Genomic DNA, 26,557 nt, shown 5'->3' on the forward strand with positions numbered 1-26,557 from the left:
GACCTTCTGAAAGATTTAGCCATATAGTCTATTTGTCCTTTCCCTAACAGATGATGTTGACTTACCAAATTCCCAGAAACAAATCGATAGTAATGCTAACAAAAAGTAATGTAACATAGCAAAATGTAACCTATTTAAATTTAGAGAAAATTCTACCCATAATACACAGCGCCATTATAATAGCCTACTTCCCTTTTATATGTAGTTAAGTCAGCTCTTCGTAAGAACTGTCAAAACGAATTTGAACGATGTGCTATGGAATTAATTTGAATTCGAGTTGAGTGACGTCACGGTCAACTCATTTACTTCATATATTTCTATCCGAATTTCTAATAGAAATTGGATTTTAAATCAATAATTACCTATACTTAATAAGTATACTACCATACTCTGGTTTAGTTTTGAAAGGGTTGGTTAACTTCCTTAATTAAATCGAACATGAAACGTGGGCAATGAAAAGCCAATAGTTTCAAGCGGAAAGGGACGCCAATCCTTGTATAAGTATTCTGTGGCCAAGCTAATAGTTTTGCGGATTGTAGGAAAATACACACGACAATTTCAACTTATTTCAAAAACATTCGGCGTAATATCTTTCTTGTAAGCGAGAATAGTAATCACGGTATATGAAGTGCGGAAAAGACGAAGTGGCGATAAATAAAAACACGACCGAAGGGAGTAGAGCGTAAGTCGGTGGCAAACAAGTATACGGTCCACCTGATGGTGAGCAGTTTCCGTATAGCCTATAAACACCTGTAACTCCCGAGGCATGCGCTGTGCTGACCCTCCGTCCTTGAGTTCTGGCAACCTCATCCACAGTCAGAAACACAACACTACGAGTATGAGTAGAGTCTAGTCACGTCTAGTGTTATTTGTCTGCAAACCTACATAGTACTTCTCCAGTAGGATTGAAGTCTAGATTTGGAATAATTTATAATTTAAATTTATGTATTACCTATAGTTAAATAATGTCCATGAACTTTATAAAATACTCTTGTCCGCAGGGTTTTCAACATGGGAATGAGTTGCATGGATGCCTGGATCAAGCGCTGCCTGCCGACGGACGGCCAGAAGTTGGTGCACCATCAGATCGGCGGCGCACGCGCCATCATGCGCTTTCTTTGCGCGAACGAGACCACTGCGCTGCGACGAGGTAGGTTATTGTATAATCTTGTCTTTATTTCAACCTTCTGATGACTGGATTTTCAAAGCCAGTTTAATTTTACTCTGTCAAATAGACGAAGAGTCGACGCTTTATTAGGGCTCATGTACTACTTGTAAGACGCGGGTCGTCTGTAGGTTAAATCCATGCGTCCATGACACTGCGGCATTACAAATGACTGGCAAGTTCAATGCGAGGCAGCCGCTCCCGCATAGGTAGGAAAATGTCACGCCAGGTGGTGACGAAGGTGAGAAATCCGCGTACCTCCAAGTATAAAGAAATTAAAGAATGTTAAGCTAAGTATGCTAATTAATTTTAAATATTTTACTAAATTAATCAAAAGATATAAAACACATACAAAAGGCAAAGTTCGTATAATCAGCAGCGCATGAATAAAGTACTATGACTATGACTAAATGACTACAATATAAATCAGCTACAGTCTTCGTCACTTTATTATAGTGTGCAAGTTTTTAAAAGACAGAGATCTAAGCCCTCCTACGTGTACACGTACGACTCAGCCGGCCAAATTTATTGTCATATACGTGCCAGAGAGTCTTTAAAAGCAGTTCAGTCTGGCCAGCGACAATAGGGCACACGCTAGATAACCTCCTCAATGTTTTTTTAGGGTCGCCGTCGTCGAAAACTATTGTGATCCTGTAATAGTGTTTTTTACTGTTGGTCAAATCCCGAAACGGCGCATTCCCGTAAAAGGATCCATCCTGATTTATCCATACTGTTCAAATTGGGAATATTTTTAAATTGATCAAACTAAGAATTTCTTTATGTCCTGTTTACGTTTTTACGCAGACATACATATATATCACCTATTATTTTATCTGCTTTCAATACAACCTACCTTATAAGCAGGCCTCGGATTATTTTTCGCATGGTAAGATGAAAGAAAACTATGGAGTCGATATTAAAACTAAATTTTCATTCATATTCATACTCATACTCACTAATTTTCTTAGTCCCGTAATACTTTTGTCCCTTGTGCAGGTTGACAGGTCGAAAATGTTAATCGAAAATTAATCTTACTGAATGTAATTAAAATTATTCATGTGGTGTGATTTGGGAAGCCTTTTGCTTGGTAAAGGGTTACATTTACCCTGTAACTATATCAAATTAGTTACTATTTTGTTTGGTTTAGACTACTTTGTTGCGGTAAACGTAATGCTAAGTACTAGCTGATTTATCAAAAATCATTTGCATGTCAATGTCATGTCAATCATTCACGACGCGATGTGTCACTTAATTATTTATTGAAATCGGTGCGTGCAACAATTACGTAAACAATTATGTCTGATCCGCAAGTTTCTGCAATTTTATACTGGATAGAACCTTACAAAGATCTAAAATACGATCATGAGAAATGTGTTACTAGTACTTAGCATTACTTTTACCCGTTACCGCAACAAAGTAGTCTGAACTAAACAAAATAGTAACTAATTTGATATAGTTACAGGGTAAATGTAACCCTTTACCAAGCAAAAGGCTTCCCAAATCACACCACATAAATAATTTTAATTACATTCAGTAAGATTAATTTTCGATTAACATTTTCGATCTGTCAACCTGCACAAGGGACAAAAGTATTACGGGACTAAGAAAATTAGTGAGTATGAATATGAATTAAAGTTTAGTTTTAATATCGACTCAATAGTTTTCTTTCATCTTACCATGCGAAAAATAATCCGAGGCCTGCTTATAAGTATATTTCCAACAATACGGACTGCCAAATAATGCGTGAAAGTTTAGGGACACTTTTTCTCGTATTAGGATCGTAAGCGAGAGAGTTTTCGAAGTTGGTGGTACTTCAATAGAAATACTCACGACCTACGAACTGGGCTTAATCGTGTTGAATGTCATTTTAAAAGTTAAGTTTGTTTAGTTTGTTGTGTTGTGAATACACCGGCCTAGAATTCACTGTTCCTGCCAGCAAAAGAACAGTTGCAAGGTAGCGTGTATGATTAAAACATGCAATAGCAGGGGCGGCTCACTCCGCGATCCTATCGCCGCGCTACAAGTACTTACATGCCGGAGGCCGCAAGTTCGCGGCCCATTCAGTGGTGACGACTTTCGCGCGGCGAAATATAATTCAATGTCGGCTGCTGCAGTCCGTTTGTTAATGTAGGTAAGAATTTAGAATGACGGCATTTTGTGAATGTCAAAGGAGTGAGCCTTCTGTACCTACTTGTATCTACTATTATATATATTCTGTGGCCGTAGCCATTTTAGTCCTCACATCTTTATTACTTACTACTTTTTACTTTGTGCAACTTTTTGCCATACGTATGTGTTATTTGTATTGATGTGCTGCCTGAATAAAATTATTTCTATTGTATTCTATTTAATATATAATTTATGTGACACATAGTCAGTATACTTAAAATAAGGGGGAATAAACGTGAATTCTTATTTTAAAAAAAAAGTGTACCTACTTATGGATCCTTTGTCCTATTATTTAAACAAAACAAACAACTCGAAGACTTAATTTATTTAAAGGTGAACCTATTTGCTAGTGGTAAAAAGGCAAATTTTTAAAAATATAAGTCTGGAGCTCATCGGCCCATAGACAATTTACGCGGCATTTTAGTGACAAAGTTGTTTGTCCAGCTACATTTTTTTAACATCCATGGATACTGGACAATGTAATGTTTCACTCTCTGAACTCAATACATTACATATTTACATAATCCATGTTACATTAGGTGTATGTAGATGTAGGTATGTCGCCGTCACCGGAAGGATGTTGATATTGTTGATTGTTAATCAAAATGTAAATAACGTTGCCCCCGATGTCGGAAGATATCATTAGGAAACTACTACTCTAATCCTAGAGCTTCCCTTTGAGTTTGAAGGAAATTGGAACTCCTCAAAAGTCCTTAAACCTGTTAGATATGGGTATAAATATTAAGATTTATATTTTGTAACTAGCGGGTAGGCAGTCGCGTAATAAATACTTGCCGAGCAACACGTCTTTTATTTAACAGTGGCGGCGTATGGTAAAATAATTGTGTGATTTAATGTTTTTATCGCTAAAATGGCTGGCAAAGGTAAATTTTCGGAGTTTGATGTGAACACTCCCTGTGTTCGACCGGCCTTTATATTGCGATAGGTTGGAGATGTACTTTTTAGCGAATAGCGTATCGGACGATTTGAAACTACCAACCTTGATTGCGAATGTGGGTGAAAGTGCATATGAATTAATAGTGAATTTGTGTAGTCCGGACAAACCATCCACATTAACGTACGCTAAAATGGTTAGTTTAGTGAAAGAGCATTTGGAACCCGTGCCGTCAGCGGTGGCAGAACGTTATAAGTTTCGGCAGTGCAGACAACAAAATGGCCAATCTATTGCCGAGTATGTGGCCACTTTAAAACAAATGGCGAGGTTCTGTGACTTTGGTAGCGTGCTGCAAGATAACCTACGGGACCAATTAGTGTGCGGGATTACTAGTGACGCGATTCGACAAAGGTTATTTGCGGATAAGAAACTCGAGTTTAGTAAGGCGGTGTTAATAGCGACAACAATGGAGTCCGCGGAGAAAGATTCCAGTGCGGTGGAATCTCAGGCGATAGGGATTCACTACAATGCCAGCCAAAGTGGTAAAAAACAGTGTACGGCGTGCGGTGACACGAGACATGAACGATTCGCGTGCAAATTTAAAGACTACGTGTGCGACACGTGCTCACGTGTCGGTCATCTGCGGCGTGTGTGCCCCGACAAGGAAGGGCACAGAGCTAGGGCGAGACCTGCGGCGACTAAGAGCGGGGGAGCGGGCCAGGAGTACGTGAGTGGCTCGGGAGGCCGAGGCTACAACGAGAGGGCGACGACCGGGCGCGGAGGCGGCACGGCGGGCAGGAGGCGGCGAGGCGCGCGCTCGGGCGCGGCGCCCGCGCGCCAGCACCAGCACTGCATCCGCGACCACCCCGGCGCCGCGGCGGCCTGGCGCGACGACGGCGGCGAGGGCGCGGGCCCTGGCCGACGCGCGGACAGCGACGACGAATGGCCGATATATCAAATGGGACTTAGAACATAACAGGTACCTAATAACCTCATATACTACTACTATGTAATCAAATTCCTCATGGCCCTTCCGGCGAACTAAATTATAGTTCATTATTAACATCTTCATATTATGGTTACATTTAGGTACCTACTTAAGTTATATGTAAACATTTAGAAAATAGTATGTTGTAATTTGCTTTGAATGTATAAGAAAATGGAATTTTAAAAAAAAATGTACCAACCAACTAAAATAAGTAACTTAGCGATAAACTTAATAGGTAAAAAAATAAATAAAGAGATTGTAAGCACTTCTATAGAAACGAGGTCACTGGGTTAACAGGAAAATCTGATGGTTTATTGCGTAGGTACGAATCTTGTTCCTATTGTAAGCATACTAGGGTCTGACCTGTTTATCAGTAGTGAGGATTTAATTATTGTACTTTTAGGGGGAAGGTAATAGTTAGGTAAAAGTATTTCCATAAATGTTAGACCTACTGAATTATAATCAACTTTTTCATAAAGAACATTCTCATGGTGCCTCACACATTGTTATATATTTCGTTAACGTTACATAGTGTACATACCACTAGGGTAGCACACTCAATGCAACTTGGAGAACTGTCTTAGAATAAGGGTGAAGGTGTTAGATATGGGTATACATATTAAGATTTATATTTTGTAACTAGCGGGTAGGCAGTCGCGTAATAAATACTTGCCGAGCAACACGTCTTTTATTTATCAAAACCAAGGGTTGAGGGCAAATGAAAATTATACGACCAAATATGGAGGTTTAAATCAGATCGCTAAATTACAGATCCGCTAAGCCTTCGGCGCCCTCTTTCGCCCGACGCACGCAGTCCTAAGCCGGGCGTCTTTAGTTTTGTATTTGGTTGGTTAATCAACGTAACTACCCGAAAAACATCAGTAGTTAGTTAACTAGTTAGTAATAAAGTTTTATTAATGCGACTTTTCAGACCTACTCAATCATTTATATAATTTAATCAATGAAAAATTGCACAATAATTAAGCATCGAATTCAACTCCGCGCTCCGCTGCACTTCTCATAAAATTCAACAGCTCGGTTCGGTGTTCAAACTTTCATTGGCGAACTATTTATGTCCAAAATAGTTTGAATAGTACAATATCGTTGATGTGTTTTAATAATTGCAGAGTATTCAATTCACCAATGAAATGAAATAAATGTTTAGTCATGTCCAAAAATTAGAACTAAATTACAAATTCCGCCAAACCAGAGTACCTATGGTTTGTTGGTAGGATGAAATGTTTTAAATCAATTTTTAACAAGCGAAAACATCCGCTATATTTAAAGTTTTAAATCAACACTTGTTGCGAAATAATGTTACAGTAGGTACCTACATATAGCTCCACTGTACCGCACTAGTGTAATATAGTTTAAGTATATAGTAATTCTACTTGATTATGTCAAAATTTTCAAGGGCAACATACTGTAAAACGTTGTACCTACAATTAAAAATAAAGAACTCGTTTATCTCATTATATACATGCCCCACAAAAGTGACTTTATTTCATTACTGGTAAAAAACACTAATTTAATGTTTTATAACAAAATTAAATCATTAACTTTATCTAGTATAAAAAGGACAGACACTCGGTTAATAAGCAGCTTAAGTATTTGCCTACACCTAAGTACATTTTCCTTTTAAAAAAGGACGTATAGGTCCTCAATCCAAATTGGCTTAGCGTAGCGAGTAAAACCATAATCTTCAGGCCAATGTAGCTAGCCAACCTCACAATCGCTTACGTTTCGTTCGTAGCTCTCCCTATCTTGACACATTAAGTTAGTCGTGGCGCGACAGAACAAGATTGAGTCTCGATTGTAGCGTTAGGTAAGCATTGCCACTTCAGCTAGGCATCAGATCTGAGGGTCTACCGCCAACATCAATAATTATCAACCCCCGACCGGGTGAACCCCGGGCTGGATCTTATCTGGTCCAACTAATATCCCTTGCCATTCAGCGTGGCAACGCAGCTGGCATATTTGGGACATTTGGGCCAGGTAGGGAACAATTCGGGGGTAGTCGGTAGTCCTTGGCGGGATTATTTCTAATATTATTTTTCTCAATATTTGTTATTATACTGTTTATTTAAGTTTAGATACATTTAGGTTTACTTATTTAGTTTATTTTAAGATACTTCTTAATAGTCAATGTATTTTTTCCTGTAATAAAATATTTTGATTCAAATAATTATCAATAATAATGAAGGTCTTTTAAAAAGTAAATACGAGTATTTTTAGGACAACTAAAAATTATCCTAGAATACCTGAAACTTTTTTTTCTACATTTTATAGATTAAACGGCCAATATCTCGGGCCAATGACCGGGATCGTGATTGATTACCTTTTTGATCACGATGGTTTTCCGTGATCATGATGTATGCAACTGCGCCGAAATATCGGGAGCTCGACAAAAATCAAAAAGGTAATCACGGTCTATATCTCGGTCAATATAAGTGTACTTAATGAATCCTTCAAACCTCTTACATGTGTCATACATTTTCATTAAGGTAAAATTCGCTTTATATGATAGCTAATGAGATGTCCTATCACCCCTTTTAACTTTGGCGTTGGTTTACGGACACACGGTATATTGTTCACAGAATTCCTGAAGGAGCAGACCTGTTGGGCCCGCGTGTCCCCAGAATGGTCCGGCTGCGTGAACGAGCTACAGAGCGCCGTTCGAGACATCAGCGACCGCGCACAGCTCTTCACGTATTTTAACAGGAATGGAGAACTTTGCTGGTAAATATCTTAAGACAAGGGGGTTAGTTCTCCATACAAACGCTTTCGACTATTTCCTCCCTGGTTTTTGAAGATAGAGCACTGATTTTGATTATTTTTAATTATTTTTATCTGTGTCTGACCGTTTTGATTTTTTTGATATTCTGAGCCCATCAAAAATTTCCAAAAACGGCCTTTTTCATTGTGGCGCAAAAAAAGGTGTGATACTCAAGATTGGTAACAATTAGCCAAAAAAACTAAACGGTCCGACACACATTATTTTATTGTTATTTAGATTCTCAAATTTCGTTTAGATTGATTAAGTTTAGAAGGAGGAAACAGTCGAGAGCGGAACCTCGATTTTAAAAATTTTTTCTTAATGGACATACGACGCTCCTGTAGCGTCTTAAGCCCATTCACGGTACGATTCATTGTTTCGATCGATCGGACAGATATCGAGGCGATCGGTCACATCGAAAGTGCCAGCCATATGATACACGAAGCGATTGATCGTTTACGATCGACCATTTAGAGTAAAGAGCGCAGTCTAAAACATTATATACACGCAAAACGCAGTCCGGATTTAGGAAGTCCCGCAGTACTGCAACCGCTCTCCTAGATGTTGTAGATGATATTTTGGCTGCACATGCAGGATGCCGGTGAGGTTACATTACTGGCCTTGCTTGATTTTTCCCGCGCATTCGATACAATAAATACCTCACTCCTCCTTTCAAAGATGGCTTTCTACGGGTTTGACAGTTTGTCCTTAAAGTGGTTTCACAGCTACCTTAGCGGTCGAAAACAATATGTGAAAATTTGCAATGATGACGGCACAGATATGGTGTCCAGAACTCTGTCAGTCACACGAGGTGTCCCTCAGGGGTCAATATTAGGACCCATACTGTTTAATCTGTATAGTGCCGATGTCACGAATCATATAGAACACTGCAACTACCATATTTATGCGGACGACATACAGTTATATGTATCGTTTAAGGTTGGTAATACTAGCGCAGCTGTTGAAAATCTAAACGACGACTTAAATAGAATAAACAATTGGTGTGGTCAAAATAGTTTACTGTTAAACCCTTCTAAATCGAAATTTATGTTGTTAGGTACACGGAAGAACATTGATAAAGTTGCGGCACTTGACCCCACCATTTCTATAAAAGGTACTCGCCTGGAAAGAGTCGTAGAAACTAGAAATCTCGGAATAGTATTTGATGAATGTTTAAGATTCGAAAAACATATCTCGGAGACGATGCGTAACTGTTTCTACCGGCTTAAAGTGCTCTATAGGATTCGCGAGTGCTTGTCTGTTGATATGCGCATCAAGTTGTGTGATGCTCTTATCCTGTCAAAACTAAATTATGCGGATGTAGTGTTCGGTGAGTGTTTACTCGCTAGAACAAGGAAAGCATTGCAGCGAGTACAAAACGCATGTGCTAGGTTTTGTTTTCCTGTCCCACGACGAGCACATGTTTCGCCCTTTCTAAACCAGCACAACCTCCTTAACATGAAGTCACGTAGACATCTGCATTTTGCGACACTGCTCTTTGGAGTAATAAAATATAAAGAACCTATGAAAAACTTAACTTCTCTCGTCGCGCTATAAGACACGCAATACGACTCACAGTTCCTCCACACCGCACGATTGCCTTCCGTGGCAGCTTCCGTTTTGCTGCCACAAAGTGTTGGAACGATTTGCCACCACCAGTACGCAATTCTAAAACCATATCCACTTTTAAAATTCACCTTCGTAAATTCATACTGGCTAAGCAAAAATGCAACACTTAGGCAATCGTGCACACTCACACATATTTACATTTACACACATTACACACAAACACTAAGTTTTAAGCTAACTTTGTTTTATTTAGTATTAATTTTTATTAACAATTTGTATACATATAGTCCATTTACTGAGTGCCACCTAGTCCAACTCCTGGTCCTTACTGAAAATCAGCGTCGCGGAGCGGGCCATGTGGCTCACGCCGAGACACCCAGCTGAGTAATGACCTTTTAGCGCAATCCACTATTATGTACAATTAGATTAAGCTAGTTATAAGTATGCTGTGCTAATAAACGTCTTTTCTTTCTTTCTTTCTTCTTTCTTTCAAAACTCTTAACGAAGTTCAACAGAAACGGAGAGCTATGCTAGTAAATGTATTATAGCTCAAAATAGGTATTGGAGGAGTAAGTTTAAGTTTACATGTCTCTCGAGTGGTCGGATTGTGTTAACAAGCTACAAAGCGTTTCCCGTAACCGGCCGCTTTTCCCGTTATTGAACAGAAATTGCAGCTTTGCTGGTACGAGTATGTATATTGTATGTACGTTAAAGTGAAAATTCATCAGTTAGGATTAGTGCATTGTGCTAGCCAGACGTGTGATCGCAGCGCATTGTCTAATTGCAATTAAGTTACAATTAGTTATTTGTTTTACAAGGGGGCAAAGTTGTTGTTTAATCGCACGTGCCAATATTGATACCCGAGGAAGCGAAAGATTTCAATATTGAACCGCAAGCGCAGCGAAAGAAAAAGTGGAATCTTGAGCGTTGCGAGGGTTTCAAAGCACGAAGGTTATACAAACTTTGCCACCGAGTGAAACACAAAATTTTTCACCACACCAACACGAACAAAATACTGACTATAAAACATCAAACTAAATCAAATCCATCAATCTATTCAATATTTATGATTCAAAATCATCATTTGTCAAATTCTACCAGCCAGCTAAAGACATCAAGTTAAAATTTGTATGAAATTACTTTGCACTCTTGTGGATAGAATGCAATTTTGCTATCTGTTTTCGAATAGCAAAGTAAGCCTTTATCAGTTGGTGTGGTGAAAAATAAGTTTCTTATCGCACCGGTCTTCCAATTCACTACGCCCGATGATATTTCATTCTATTAAACAAACGCTTTGAATGGCACTTAAAAAAATGTTTGCTGAGGTAACTACTGGGTTTAGAAAGAGTCGCTCATGTGTTGACAATTTGAGTCGCCTTGTGACGGACGCACAATTAGGTAAAGCAAAGGGACTTATGACTTTAGGTTGTTTTATACAGCTTTTAGACGGCCCAGCAACGGGGGTTGTTCACTAATCGTTTGTGAAATTCTTAAATGTTATTTTATATTTGGTTTACCTTTGTTGCCATGTTATAATGATGTTCTTATTACGTAGGTAGGTAGGTACTTTAATGTAGTAACTAATTAACATATTCGGCAAACTTATAAAGTAACGATTTTGTATGCACACTAGTTTGGATCTAAGTGTTATGTCATTAAGGGTTAGTTTAGATAATCCTACAAGAAAGTACGCGTGATTGGTACATGCTTTATAATTATATAAATCCATATGTAAGGATGGTGAATCCTGACCCACCGTAATACAGTTCACACTAGTACGGGGAACAGATGACACTTATCTTTAGGTTTTGTACCATAGTAAAATGTTAAAATTGTAATTAGAATAAGCACCTTTATTGACTCAATAAAATATCGATTTTTAATTTTGGAAAAATAGAATTTTACATTGTATGAATGTAAAAACTACTTACATGTATGCGGAATTATTATTTTTAACTAGGTAGTATTAAAATAAAATAAAAAGTGCCAATTATTGCGAGACAATGATTTAAAATAGTACATTACATCAGAGGCCGGGAAAATGAGGATTTCCGGCCAAGTGGGTATATACCGGATAGGGATACGAGGCCGGGAATCCGTTTTCACGCCGAGGCATGTATAGTGCTTTTCTCAAACATACAATGAAATAAAAAAAAAATGCTCTAAAAGACAATATTTTATAAAAAAAAGTTACTTTGCAGGCCTAGGCCTGAAAAATAATATGAAATCCCTTTACAGTCCTCTCGAGTTGTTGCGCCCAAAAAGCGATACTTCCCAGCCCATTTTAAGGAACGTAAAGACAATATTTCATTGCATGTTTGAGAAAAAAATCTTGTCTAACATTCTGCTGGGAATGAAATTGGATATTGTTTCATCATTAGGTAGGAATAGAGTTTTTTTTATCCGATCGCCCAGTCTGCAGAGATTATTTAGCCTTTTCCAATTCGATCACCTCCCAAATATTTCTTTCATCCTTTCGGATGCTTCCTCTGCGTGTTTCCTGGGTTACGGGAAAGGACAGCATCCGTTTAGTGTACCCCTTACATTTCATTAAAGTGTCAAAAGGGTTGTTAGCTCCGCGCACGCATCCCAAAGGTCCGGATTTCCGGAACAATGATATCCGTCATGGGAAAAACATAATAGCGACAATAATTGCGTGAGATAAATCGTACCTATTCGCTTCAATAGGTACCTACTTAAATTGAGCGATACGTGTAAATGTTCTCTATTTAGTATTGAACTGTTTCTAACTCAAACAATTGAGCACTGATATAGCGTTAGTATGAACAATAGTGCTGAAACATTTTAGTTCCAAATTTGAAACTACCGGCCGATACTCTGTGGTACTCATTGTTCCATGCATCAAAGCCAGTAACTGAATCTATTTAGGTTCATTCATCTGCCAAAGCTGCTTTAGACGAGGAATAATTTTAACGCTTTGTGCTAAGCTTTCGGTAGAATAAAACCAAGGCCTCTTAATTTGTACTACTTTTTCAAAACAATAATGATACGAGTAGGAAGTCAATATTCATATTCATATTTATTGATATTGCACATATACATTACACGTCAGAAACATAAACATTCGTTAAACTAAGTAATTCATATTACTCTAAGAATTAACTTATAATATTTATAAATGTGTTCTATAAAATTTCAATAACTAATTTAAATACATTGTCTCGCTAAATATTACATTTTAAAGAATTCATGAAGTAATGTCATAGAAGGCATTATCAATTAGCCATTTTTTTAATTTATTGTAAAATACAGTTTACTGTTTACTTTATGAACTCCTATCGCAAGTATCTTGGCGAACAGTACTAACTTCACACGATATAAACGAAGCTGTCGACATTTTTTATAGTATTGTTTATGATGTATTTAGCAAAGTGTTTTTAAGGAAAAAGAGGTCTAAAGTTCGTTCTAGATGTTACCCTGTCTGGTTTAGTAAAGACATTATTGACGACATAACTCGCAAGGCCAGAATACACAAAAAATGGAAATGCACTAATGATGCGGCTATATATGATGAGTTTTCTAAATTACGTTCCGACATAAAGCAAAGAATAGATAAAGCTTATGACGACTACGTTAGCGGATTAGAAGCTAATCTGTGTCGTGATCCTCGTGCTTTCTGGAGGCATATAGGTAGCCTTAAGTCCAAAGGCGGCTTTGAGCCATGTGTTAAATTTGGGGATCAGGAATTCAGTGGTAAAGAGGCAGCTGATGCGTTCGCGGAATTTTTCTCTAGCGTATTTTTGCCCAATACTCCATCGCTTGATCATAACACTGTGATGCTAAATGATAGCTTCAGATCAGCAAACTATGTTCATGTTAATCTTATAACACCTCACGATGTTGAAGTTGCATTAAAAAAACTTAAAGCACAAAGCTCAGTTGGACCGGATAATGTTCCGCCGTATATTCTGAAGGGATGTAAAAATATATTTTTGCAACCAGTATTGTATATTTTCAATCTGTCTATTGCAACCGGTGTGTATCCCGAACGGTGGAAGCTCTCTCGAGTAACTCCGATCCCTAAAACTGGTGACACATCGAATGTAGAAAACTACCGGCCTATAGCCATTCTTTCTTCGTTAGCGAAGCTTTTTGAATCCGTCTTGAAGGCATTAATTTCTCCTCAGCTAAAACCTTTCCTGTGTGACGCACAACACGGCTTCAGGTCGAAAAGATCAGTGGACACCAACCTGTTGACGGCTACCAATATAATTTCAGAGCACTTGGATAAAGGTACACAGGTTGATGTCCTCTATTTGGACTTCAGGAAAGCTTTTGATCAAGTTGATAACGATGTTTTACTTAGAAAGTTGTGTGTAGGGAATGCAATCTCGTTCTCGCGAGATCTCTTTTGTACGAGATCTCGGTAATTTTTAGCGAGATTGATCTCGGCCGAAAAATTGACGAGATCTCGCGAGATCAACGAGATTGAACTCAAGCATAAAAAGTCTTATTCGAAGCTCGCGAAATGACTAGATATGTTTCGTTCCCAAGTTGTAAATGATTTATATGAACTATATCATTTAACTGAACTCGCCAACTCGTTAACTCAGGAGAGATCTAGAGATTCAACTCGTTTATTTCGCTCAATAATTTACCTACCTCAGCTCGGAATGACGAATGACAGATTCAGACCGTTTCGAAATAATTCGAAGGGTGTCAGCCAGGGCTATTTGCGTGATTCGCCATTATGGTATTACACTTACGGCTGTGTGTATATAACCACCTATTTTACGAATTTTCGTGCACAGAGTTTTGTTAGATATCGAGAGAGCAGAAGCCTACAACAACCTCACTACGGCTGTCGTTTGTTAGGCAACCAATAACAATTTCTATTTTACACTCACAATTTCTATTTTGTCACACTACTATATATTATAATATAGCGGGTAGTGACCATAGCTGGGCACCGTTAATCAAATAGTTAACTTCGATAATCGCTAATCCGTTACTAAATATTTTTCTCTTTGGACTTATATCGACGTTGGTTCGGTAAATTTTAGGTTTTATATGTTTTATTGGGTCAATCATGCGGTCGTAGTCATGGTGCGTAGGTTCCTCGGATTGAGGCACCTCTAATCGAAGTTACGATCCACGGTAACTTGGTAGATAGCGCGGTCCGCCGAACTCTGCACTCTGGCTTGATACGTCGTCGGTTGCGCGATTTGTATGTCATGCCTGATGATTTACATTCTGTTTCGCAGTTAGTGATGGGTGCAGTAGGTGAGTACTAATAAACTTTAGCAGGTCTCGAACAAGTGATCCAAAGGCACCAAATTTGTCTGCAGACTGTGAATTTACGTGAAAATCCTAGGTTTCGCCGTATTCCGGGCTTTTACAGTAGCGGTCAGAGCAAGTTTTACTCGGCGCGTGCGGAACTGGATTAGCGATTAACGGACTCGAAGAAATTTAACGGAAGTTAACGAATCCGTTAACATTTTTTAAAGTTAACTTAAAAGTTAATCCGTTAACCAAAATGTTAACTTCGTTAATTAACGATTAACGGATTAACGAGTTAATGCCCAGCTATGGTAGTGACCCTGACTGCTACGCCGCGGTCTCGGATTCCAATCCCGGTAAGGGCCATTTATTTGTGTGATGAACACAGATATTTGATCCTGAGTCATGAATGTTCTCTATGTATTTAAGTACTTGTATATTATGTATACCGTTGTCTGAGTACCCACAACACAAGCTTTCTTGAGCTTACCGTGGGACTAAGTCAATCTGTGAAAAAATAATATTTATTTAATAATACTTATGTATATATATCTGTTTTTCTTTCTATTTTAGTTTCTTATTTAACTCTCGTCTCGGGTTTAAGAAGATTGCTATATTGTATTGGTAGTGTAATATTATTATGTAATTTATTAGTAGTCAACTAATCATATTTAATTGAGTACAGTTAATGTTTCATGTGGGTCTATTTAATGATGGTAGGGATAACCTTGACCTTTATAATGTTAAATTTTTATCCTTTCACCAATAAAGGCATACGTAGCGGTTAAGTACTCTATGGTCTCTATACTGTGTACTTGTTCGCGGTTGGCATGGCAACGAATTCGAATTTGACACGCTTCTACTCATTCGTGAATTATTTTATTTTATTTTCTTACATAATAATCTATAATCAAAACTTTAAAAAATATATTGTGAGTTGTGACTGTTGTGAGGTACATAATTTATGTTAAACAATATAAAATACATCAAAAAAATAGTCAAGATATTATTTACAAGAATAAACCCACAAACCGGCCAATCTCGCGAGATCTCGAAATTGGCGAGATCTCGCGAGATTGATTCATGAATTCCCGAGATCTCGCCTGGGCCCCAATCTCGACGAGATTGCATTCCCTAGTTGTGTGGCATCGGTTTTTCTCCGCGGTTGTTAAAATTGTTCGCCAGTTACATGCGCGGCAGGCAACAATTCGTAAAGCATGGTTGCTTTATTTCATCCACTTACTCTACTCAATCTGGAGTTAGTCAGGGATCTATTCTTGGCCCTCTTCTGTTTGGCATCATGATTAATGATCTCGAGTCGGTCTTGAAGGAAAATACTAAGTGCCTGTTATATGCAGACGACTTGAAGCTCATGCGTGGTGTCAAACAAATGGCAGATTGTGAAGCGATGCAGAGAGACATCAATGCAGTTTTGCAGTGGAGTTGTGCTAATACTCACACCAACTGCATTTCAAAGTCTCCAAATGTTGCGTTATGTCATACACTCGCTCGCCAAAACCTTTAACTGCACAGTATGTACTCGGATCTGAATTAATTGCTCGCGTAACAACTATCAAGGATCTGGGTGTAACATTCGACGCCTCTCTTACTTTTGATGACCACATTAAAGGATTAGCTGCCAATAGTTATAAGCGACTTGGTTTCGTCATCAGGAATGCGCGTGAATTTAATGATCCCAGAGCCATCAAACTGCTCTATATGGCTCTTGTGAGAAGTAAGCTGGAGGCGGCAAGTATTGTTTGGAACCCGTCCGAATGCACATACGCCCTTCTCATAGAAAAAGTGCAAAAAACTTTTCTCAGATTTTTGTATAAGAAGTTGCACACTTACTTTCCATTTTTATATCCGACCCAGTTTTTGTTAGGATCATTAGGTTTTAATTCCCTTGCAGTTAGGCGCAATTACAATGTCTTAATTACAGCGTGTGGAATTTTACGCGGCGATACAGACTGTCCCGAACTCATAGAAAGAATTGTCAAACTTAGTGTTCCATTTGTGCCCAAAAATCTATTAAGACCGCGAAAGCACAACCTTTTAGCAGCCCCAATTACACGAACTGTAGCGCAAAGAAATTCACCAGCTGTGCGGGCTCTAAATCAGTTGAACTCGTTTCTGTCATGGGCTCCAGAATGTGATGTGTTTGCAAGCAGATGGATGACTGTGTATCAAATGTGTCTGCGGTATTGTGAGGTGATGGACGAAAGGTGATCGTATTTTATATATGTTTGTTTCTTTTGTTAATCACCTAACAATATCTAAACTGAATTGTACAGTGCTTTGGTTTCGACTGTAATGCTGTAAATTATGTTTACAATAAATAAATCAATAAATTATCATTGGATATAGCAGTTACTTATTTGTTCGGGGATACAATTATAAATTTTAGGGCCAATAGCATAGTTGTAAAATATAAATGTAAATTACTTCATTTAGAGGTGTTGTTGTGAAACGTGTCTAATATTTTAATGATATCGAAATATTTGATTAGTTTTAATGTGGTTTGAAAATAAATTGTACCTATGAGTGTTGTCAAACGATGTTTATAATCACATTTCGTTAATAAAATAGTTTTTTTTGAGAAGCATCGTAATCTTATTTATTCAGAAACAAAGATACAAGTATTTTTAAAAGAAATATCGCATTCTCAGTTATATCTGGTTATATTTAACACCAAAGCTCAGGCTTAACAAAACAAACCTACATTTTAAAAATAATTGTGGTAGCGAACTGAGTAAAGCAACTTTCAAAGTCGTTTACACGGAATACGAGATTTTCTCGCAACACGCCATGTAGACGATGAACGATCAAATCTGGTACACAGTATTTGAAAAAAACCCGCCAAGTACAGTCAGCAGCAGAAGTAGCGTAGCGGGCAAGGTGTTCAAAATGAACTTGACACGATCTTATTTTTATTTATTTAAGGAGTACCAACAGCTGTTTACACAGATAATACAACAAATATAAGAAACAAAGAGCCAATTACAGGAACTCACAATAAGAGCGTTTTAAGACAATAAGAGCGTGTTAGGATCATTGTGAACACCTTGCCCGCTACCGAACTTCTGCTGCTGACTGTACGAGTCAGACTCGCCCATCGAGGGTTCCGTACACAGAGAACCTCCTATAGAGTGGCAGTCTTGTATATTTGGTTCGCGATACGAGTCACCAGTGTTTGGGGTGCGAGGAGCGGGCGGGGAATGTGTTAAGCGCGCTGTGATTGGCCGTTTCAAGGACGGCGGGCAGTCGCGCCAGATGAAAAGGGACAGAAGTATGACTGTCCCTAAAACGAAGCCCCTAGAAGTATGTCTGTCTGTGTTGGCGTAAGTGGCCAATGTAAGTTGACCTATGCCGGCTCTGAATAAATTATAAATATGACTTATTTGTGGAATGTAATGCCGTCTGTTTTTAAATTTGAGCTTCTTGTTACCTTTCCACACCATTTCACACTACAGGTGGACATCTTTAAGGCATCAAAATACCCTTTTCCAATTTTTTTGTGCGAAAAACACGCGCTGCTTTCGGGTCTGTTACTTGGTCGATACTGATCGGGCACGGCGAGCGCCCGCGCTTATATCAGTGCAAATACTAGGAAGGCTGGCGACCGCGAGTCGTCTTGTAATAGATGTCTATAGGGGTTGGTCTGTGGTTCCGTACAAACTTTCAATAGTTAAAATCTCAAGTTTCTCAGATAACTCTAAAGGCTGTATACAGTATGTACTAATGATGAATATTATTGTGTACAACGCCATCTCTCAGTGAATTTGCTAACTAATTTGCGCGACCTGTAGGTATAATTAGTATATGTTGGTTTTTTCGGGATGATTCTTTATAATGTTAACCGATTTCGGCAGTTATTATTTTATTTGTAAGAAGATATTTTACGTAAAATGTTGTGCTCATTTCAAGAACGATGCACATCCGCAAAGGTGGGTAAATTGAAATTTAAAATCTGAAAAGTTGTTTGCTAAATAAAATACAGACGTGATTTTATTTTTCCTGTAATAGTTAGCACAAAACCAATGTTTCGTAAAATTTTCATAATTTTTCGTCGGTAAATTTCGGAGATAAGGGGGGAACGGTATTTTTTTTTACATTTTCCTTCAAAATTCTTTTTTTTTCACCACAAAAAAATTATAAGAATAGTTTTGATATGTATACAATTTGAGTTCTTTCTAACGACACCCCACTTGACCTAGTAACTTGACATTTACGGTTTACCCCCCTTTTATTTCGCCATTTTCTATATTTAATATTAATCAATTTAAAGAAACTATACCTTCAATTTGTAGTTAACAATGTTCATAACTATTCCAAATTTCAATTCGATAGCATAAGTAGTTCTCGAGATATTTAGCAATGTGACAGACGGACAGACAGACAGACAGACGGACAGAGCGGCGCCATAAGGATTCCTTTTGTACCTTTTTGGTACGGAACCCTAAAAACAAGGCAGTGTCAACCAAGCTTTACTGACAGGCCGAGACCGAACTGATGGGATACCCCCATTTGCCAGAATTTCATTTGCCATAATTTTATTTGCCATACTATTCAACAATCATAATATTGTTTCTCATAACATCTTATGCCATAATCATTGTTTACTATATTAATCTAGTGCCAGAAACTTTGTTTCCCATAAAGTCAGTTTCCATAATGTCATTTGTCAGAATCATCGAAATCCGTAATTACCACATTCCATACCATCATTTGTCATACAAATTAGCGTCCAGAAAAGTCAATTTCCATAATGTGCTTTGGCAGAATCGAAAACTACTATAATAGGTACTAGAAGGACTATATAGAGAATGAAACTGCTATCAGAAAGTAGGTTAGGTTAGAACTGTGACCCCCTGGAAAATGAAACTGCTATCAGAAAGTAGGTTAGGTTAGGTTAGAACTGTGAACCTCTGGAAAAGGAAACTGCTTGAAAAGTAGGTTAGGTTAGGTTAGAACTGTGACCCCCCGGAAAATGAAAATACTATCAGACAGTAGGTTAGGTTAGGTTAGAACTGCGACCCCCTGGAAAATGAAACTGCTATCAGAAAGTAGGTTAATAGGTTAGGTTAGAACTGTGACCCCCTGGAGAATGAAACTGCTGGAAAAGTAGGTTAGGTTAGGTTAGAACTGTGACCCCTGGAAAATGAAACTGCTATCAGAAAGTAGGTTAGGTTAGGTAATAATATGGGCAACAATTAATATGGCAATAATTGCTTATGGCGTTTGAATATTCTATGAAACCATATTATTGCACTTAATAATATGGCTAACAAATAGTATGGCATTGTATGATTATGGAAGGTAATATTCGGATAAACAACGAGTATGTCATATGATTTTTATGGTAAACAAATCATTCGGGCAAATGAAATTCAGGCAAGTTAGATTCGGGCAAATGAATATTATGTTAAATGACTGTCGGGCAAACAATAGACAACCCGAACTGATACCTACTCGGTGTATGTACTCAAAGGCATAATGCATGCATAATAAACTGCACTGTAATTCCCCGCTCCAGTACCTGTACGAAAGCACATTGATAACGAGATGTATAATATCTTGTATAGTCTTGGCATCCGGGCAACAGGCCATGCACCCGAATGGCGTTTCTACGACGCGGAACGAAAACGAAACGCCACGAAAGGTAGTCTGGTGCTGTAGCCGAATGGCATTTTTGCGACGCGAAACGAAAACGAAACTCCGCAAAAGGTAGTCTAGCTCTGTCGCGCCAATACGCAAGAGCGATAGAGATAGATATCTACGAGTTCGGCTACGTACCCTGGCCATAGTGGCCATGCACAAAACGTGTGTATGGCCTTGAGTTAGCCTTTGATATTAATATACCTACTCTTAGAAATGCCTGCCTATATAAAAATTAAGATGAATATGATAGAGCTTATACAATAAAGTAAAAGAGCAGAAGTTCTTCCCGTCCCTTCCAGAAGGCTTTCAGAAGAATTCTTATCATCTAAACGATAATACAGTGAAACCTGGATAAGTGAGACTTCAAGGGGCGAGACAATTTTTCTCATTTATCCAGGGTCTTAGTTAGAAAGGTATAATGTAATCTCTGTCTCATTTACAGAGGGTATCACTAATAGAAGTTAAAATAGAGGATATGTCAGTTATAGAGGTGATAAATAATTGTATTCTTTCAAAAGAAAAATCAAGCCTTGTCTTTAAATAAAATATAAGACTCGAACTGGGTCTTACATTTTTTATAGGTATTATGTATTATAAAAGTTATTTACAATTTTTATGTTACTTAGATACGATTTTAGTTTTAATTACTTAAACAAAATAAGAAAACCCTTAAATTTGCCTACGCATACAGAACCAACCATGTAATTTAAAGATGGACTAAGAATTACTTATGAAAAATAAGAAAGTCGATTTTCAATAAAGTCCATCCTTATAAAATTCTAAACAAACAATTAAGTGAATGTAATATTTCAAATATAGTCTCAGTAACAGAGGTAAAATATTCTTTCTGTCTCACTAATAGAGGTAAATGTGACTATAAAATCGAAAAGGCGAATCTCAGTCAGAGATTATACATTAAATGAGGTAGGGCATAGCGAATGATATTCCGCTTTGTGTGGTAGGGCACAGCACAGCGGATATCGTCTCGCTCGAATCTAGAGCAGAGCCCAACTGGGGTAGTACCTCCGCCTTACAGAAGATCGCAGCCAAATAGCACTAGACCCTACTCATAGTGTTGTGTTCCTGCCGGTGAGTAAGGCTGCCAGAGCTCAACGAGGGTTCGGTGTGCTGATGACGGGAGGACTTACGGAACTAACTTGTTCCGTCTATTGTCCTTTGAGTCGTCGGCAACCCGAGCCCTCCTTGGAACTTGTGCATTCCTTTTTGCTGTGTACTTAACAAAGCAAAAGGGAGTGTACAAGTTTCTAATAGGGTGGCAACGCGCTTGTGACACTGTTTGAGTTGCAGGCGTCCATAGGTTACGGTGACCGCTTTACATCAGGCGGGCCGTATGCTTGTTTGCCACCGACGTAGTATAAAAAAAAAAAGAGGTCTGATTTATTTCACTAATAGAGGTAAATGAGTGCTTAAGTCTCGGGACCGCACCTTGGGCCCCAGATATAGAGGTTTCTCACTTATCCAGGTCCCACTTAACCAGGTTTCACGTACATAATTGTAAGATCTCAGAATAGCGTCCCTGAAAGCCTAATAACAGGCAAATTCAGTTAAGACCATGCGGAAAATTGTTCCTTTTGTAGGTATTCCTAAGACAGCAATTTACATATAAGATAGCTTTACTTTTACTCTTTCGTTAATAGTTATCCACGTCACAATTTCGCCCTAGAGGTCGCCCAAATATTAACTAATATAACGTAATACTATCATTAGAGCTATTATAGCGAGGTGTATCCATGACAATTCACTGAACAAATAAAATAAGCCACTAGAATTGAAATGGCTTTATTGTAATGAACAGGCTTATTTATTGGAGGCTCTATAATATTTAGGCGAAGGCGGTAAGGAAGTTACTGAATTAATTTTATATTAAGGTTCTCAATGAATAATGTTCCTTGTGACAGACATAATGATAATTAAATGATACTACACCGAAGTGAGACATAACCACAGAACTATATTTAGATGAAGATGATAAAACAGAAACACCAAATAAAAATTCATCACTTCAAATACACGAAATTTGAGTCTATGAATGAACTTGCCTCTTGAAATTAATTTTTATAATCGTGTATTTATATTATACTTCTTAATTTTCAATGTATTATTATGACCATCCTATCACAGTGTTTATTGCATAAGCTTCGTAGCCGAATTGCATTTCTGCGATGCGAAACTCCACCGAAACGCCGCAGAAATGTAGTCTGACTCTGTCGCGCCAATACGCAAGAACGATAGAGATATAGATAGCTACGAAAGAGATATTGTCGTGAGCGTTTGTGCATGCGGCTACGCACACTGTTCACGTTATATACATTTTGGTGATTTTCGTTTAGCACAACTTGCGCTCTCGCGCGCGAGACCACACTTGAACATTGTTGCACATTGGAAGTGTTATTGCTTTTAACAGAGAGAATGGACCAGGACCACTGAAATTTGTGATGCGTAAATGTTTGAGATACAATTTAAATAAATAGTTTTTAGCAATGCAAGCCGTGTTAGACCGTCTGTTAAACATAGTATATTCTTCCAGCGCACGCGACGACTTCATGGCCTGCGTGACGCAGGTGGGCCGCCTGTGCTCCGCCAACGCAGGCAACCTGCTCAAGCGACTCGCCTGGGTACTCGCGCAAGACGTCGCCGCTTGCAGCCAGCCGCACGCTTACTGCATGGCCCCACCAACAGCGGTCACGCCTCTGCTCACCGCTCTCTCGACCATCTTACTATATCCACCGAGGCTGTAAGCTGCTGCTGTTTAAGCTAAGGTTTAATTAATTAAGTCCCTCCTGTTTTTTTATCGTCTTTTATTGCGGTTGTTTCTGGTTCCTTTAGGGTTCAAAAGGGTGTGTGTGCTTAGTGCGTTTTTACATTATCCGATCCGATAGTAGGAAGGATGTCAAAGGCAAAAATCAAAGATGGCGGCTTAAATATATTGGGACATCGTTCCTACGTATCCGACATCATATCGGATGATGTGAAAACGCACTTAGGATGTGACTCTGTCCGTCTCTGTCTTTCTTTCGGTCACATTATTCGATACCTCTAGAACTAATTATGCTCTCGATTTCAAATTTGGAATAGATATGAACATTGTTGTACATTGGAAGTGTTAGGTATTGCTTTTAACAGAGAGAATGGACCACTGAAATTTGTGATGCGTAAATGTTTGAGATACAATTTAAATTAATAGTTTTTAGCAGAAGAGATCTAAAAATAAGTCCCGTTATTACACAGATCAAATCGCAAAACAGTATTAAATAAATGGAGTGTTAAATTATGGATGTTTGTTAATGTCATAGATTATTTAAGCTTAGTTTTAGCTAGTATATGAATTCATTATCATCGATATTATTCATCGTTTGTGGTTAAATTTTATGTTCTATGATAAATTATGATTTTGAAACATTTTAGTAGGCAAAGTACCGGAAAACTTCGCCTCTATACCTTCTGTATAGGTACCTAAAAAGACTCATGGTATCACATGTGAAAACTCCTATGTACAGTCAACCCATTGGAACCCTAGGCCACTCTACAACCATGTCAAAATGGCAAACAGTAAGAGATTTCTTACAATCTGATTTATAACGGCACTATGACATTAGTTCTACGGTGGCCTAGGGTTCCAATTGGTTGACTGTACCTCCTGAAAAGCGACTACCTACGGACTGAATGTTCGCCTGGCAGGAAGCTGCTATATAGTGTACCAACTCGGTCGTATGATATAGACTATCGCGTTGGTGTGTCCTTATCGTATATTATGTAAGTACCGACGCGATAGGCTATATCACACGTCTCCTAGATCCTGGCAGTAAATGCGTTAACGACTGAGTTGAAGTCGGTTAAAAATAAGGTTAAGAAGAAATTGATGTGATGTTATTATTGTTATTAAGTTTGGTAAAGTATTAGGCTAGTAAGTTGAAATTGTATTTTATCAGAATTGAGTTTACTTATTAACAAAACTAAAGGATTGGATAGTTCGTAAAACGAGTTGGAATTGATACAATAAAATGTATAAAATATGCACAACGTACCTAGTATAAAATTGCTCCAAACTTAGTAACTACAAATATGTTAGGTACAGTTGAGTTCATAAATTATGTGTACATTTTATCACCTTATTGCATATAGTTAAGGTGAAGAAATTTACCTAGACTTACGTCGTACAAGCATCGTAACTTTTTCTTTTACTGCAATTCAAAATTCCAAAACTACTTATTTTTTGTCGTTATAAATATTACACATTAAAAAGGCTTGGCCAATAGAGCGTTTGTATGGAGAATTGGCCCCTCCTGTCCTGTATCGTCTTAAGAAGTTTAAACTTTTGGCCGGCAACTTTTTTTAGTCGAAGATTCAATCCATAAAATAATTGTCCTCTCATTTTGTGTACATAGAATATTGAATCATTAGCATATAAGTCTGTGTTGACAGTTATATGTATGTACTTATCCGAAAAATAAAGACAAGTGGTGATTTTAATATTAAAATATTTATTATTATTATGTCCTTGAAATGACAACATTCTGGAAATTACACAGTTCGAATTTCAAAAACCAGTTTGCTCAACTTATCGGGTTTGTAATTTATTTACTTACCCCCTTATTCATAAACGTACTCTAAATTTATCAAGCCGATAAAGTCCGTTTGTCCTTTTCTATCACACTAATACGTCGGAAAGGGACAAACGAACTTTATCGGCTTGATAACTTTAGAGTACGTTTATGAATAAGGGGGTATGTAAGTAGTAAAATACTAACATCGAAGATATATTTCACAACTAAATATGTACTTATTGTGAAAGTCTCTTTTTCTGTATCTGTATTCCCAGAGTATTAGTGATTATCATTAGCAGTTATAATAACTTTCTAGTTCGTTTTATAAGGTTTCGTAGTCAACTAGGAACCCTTATAGTTTCGCCATGTCTGTCTGTCCGCGGACAATCTCAGTGACCGTTAGCATTAGAAAGATGAAATTTGGTACCAATATGTAGGTATATCAATCACGCCGACAAAGTGGTAAAATAAAAAGTGGAAAAAATTTAATATTATGGTCGCGGTCTTGGCCGGTGTTTAGGGTTCCGTAGTCAACTAGGAACCCTTATAGTTTCGCCATGTGTGTCTGTCTGTCCGTCCGTCCGTCCGTCTGTCCGTCCGCGGATAATCTCAGTGACCGTTAGCACTAGAAAGCTGAAATTTGCTACCAATATGTATATCAATCACGGCGACACAGTGGTAAAATAAAAAGTGGAAAAAAAATGTTTGGATGGATGAAACTTTGTGCAGGTAATACCTCTTCAAAAGGCATCATTTGATTATAGTGTCGACCCAAAAACGCTGGGGGCAATTTTTCTTAGCTTATCCTTTAAGTTACAATTTTAGTAATATACATTAAAACTCAAACTGGGCCGCTAGTCTGTGTGGAAAGCTTACAATGTACCTAAATAATTAGCAACAATTTAACAAAGTTAGTGGAACACTTTGATAATATAATTATGTTACTTTGGTCCAACATTTAATCTAATAATCTAGGTCAAGTGCTCACGGGTACACACATGTATTAAACAACACGTACCTTTGTTCTGAAATTCTTTTTGTATGGATTAACTTAGCTTAGAGGGCTGTTGTAAGCACGTATGGGGGCGTGATTATACATCGTGTTTTTGTAATAAATTGTTTGTAATAACCGTCTCTGATTGGCCGATAACGCGACAGATAAAAAAAAATGTGTTTCAGATGCAGGAAAATTTGCCAGGTATCGCAAATTAGTATAAAATTGTATGAAGTTCTATTCTTGAAATTATTACAGTTAACTAAAGTCAACTATAATGAGCTTATTATAATTGAGTCGGAACTGCCATAGAGTATCCAACACTGAAAAGTTAGCACTTATAGTTTAGTCTGTGGTGGCCTAATTGACAGATTACAGTCGACAAGTAGAAACAATGTTTTTGAGGTTATGTTAGGAATATTGTCTTCGGTTACCGCGATAAGTAATTACTCATGAAATAAAACTATGGAGACGGATTATATCGCGTATAATGAATGTACGTACGTATTCATCCCAACGTTTCGAACACTTGCT

At 37.9% G+C, this 26,557-nt stretch overlaps 1 protein-coding gene across 2 annotated transcripts in view; it reads left to right on the forward strand.

The window, feature by feature from the left end:
- Window positions 1-25,092, forward strand: part of LOC125229432 — an 83,183-nt gene extending 58,091 nt beyond the window's left edge. For both annotated transcript variants that reach the window (XM_048134264.1, XM_048134263.1), the window contains exons 4-6: window positions 1,002-1,150; window positions 7,815-7,956; window positions 23,013-25,092. In XM_048134264.1, the coding sequence (XP_047990221.1) occupies window positions 1,002-1,150; window positions 7,815-7,956; window positions 23,013-23,223 (502 nt within the window). In that variant the 3' untranslated portion in view covers window positions 23,224-25,092. The remainder of the gene's footprint in view (window positions 1-1,001; window positions 1,151-7,814; window positions 7,957-23,012) is intronic.
- The last annotated feature ends 1,465 nt before the right edge of the window (window positions 25,093-26,557 follow it).

Source organism: Leguminivora glycinivorella, chromosome 9, assembly GCF_023078275.1.
Source record: "Leguminivora glycinivorella isolate SPB_JAAS2020 chromosome 9, LegGlyc_1.1, whole genome shotgun sequence".
NCBI classification, from domain to species: Eukaryota; Metazoa; Arthropoda; class Insecta; order Lepidoptera; family Tortricidae; genus Leguminivora; species Leguminivora glycinivorella.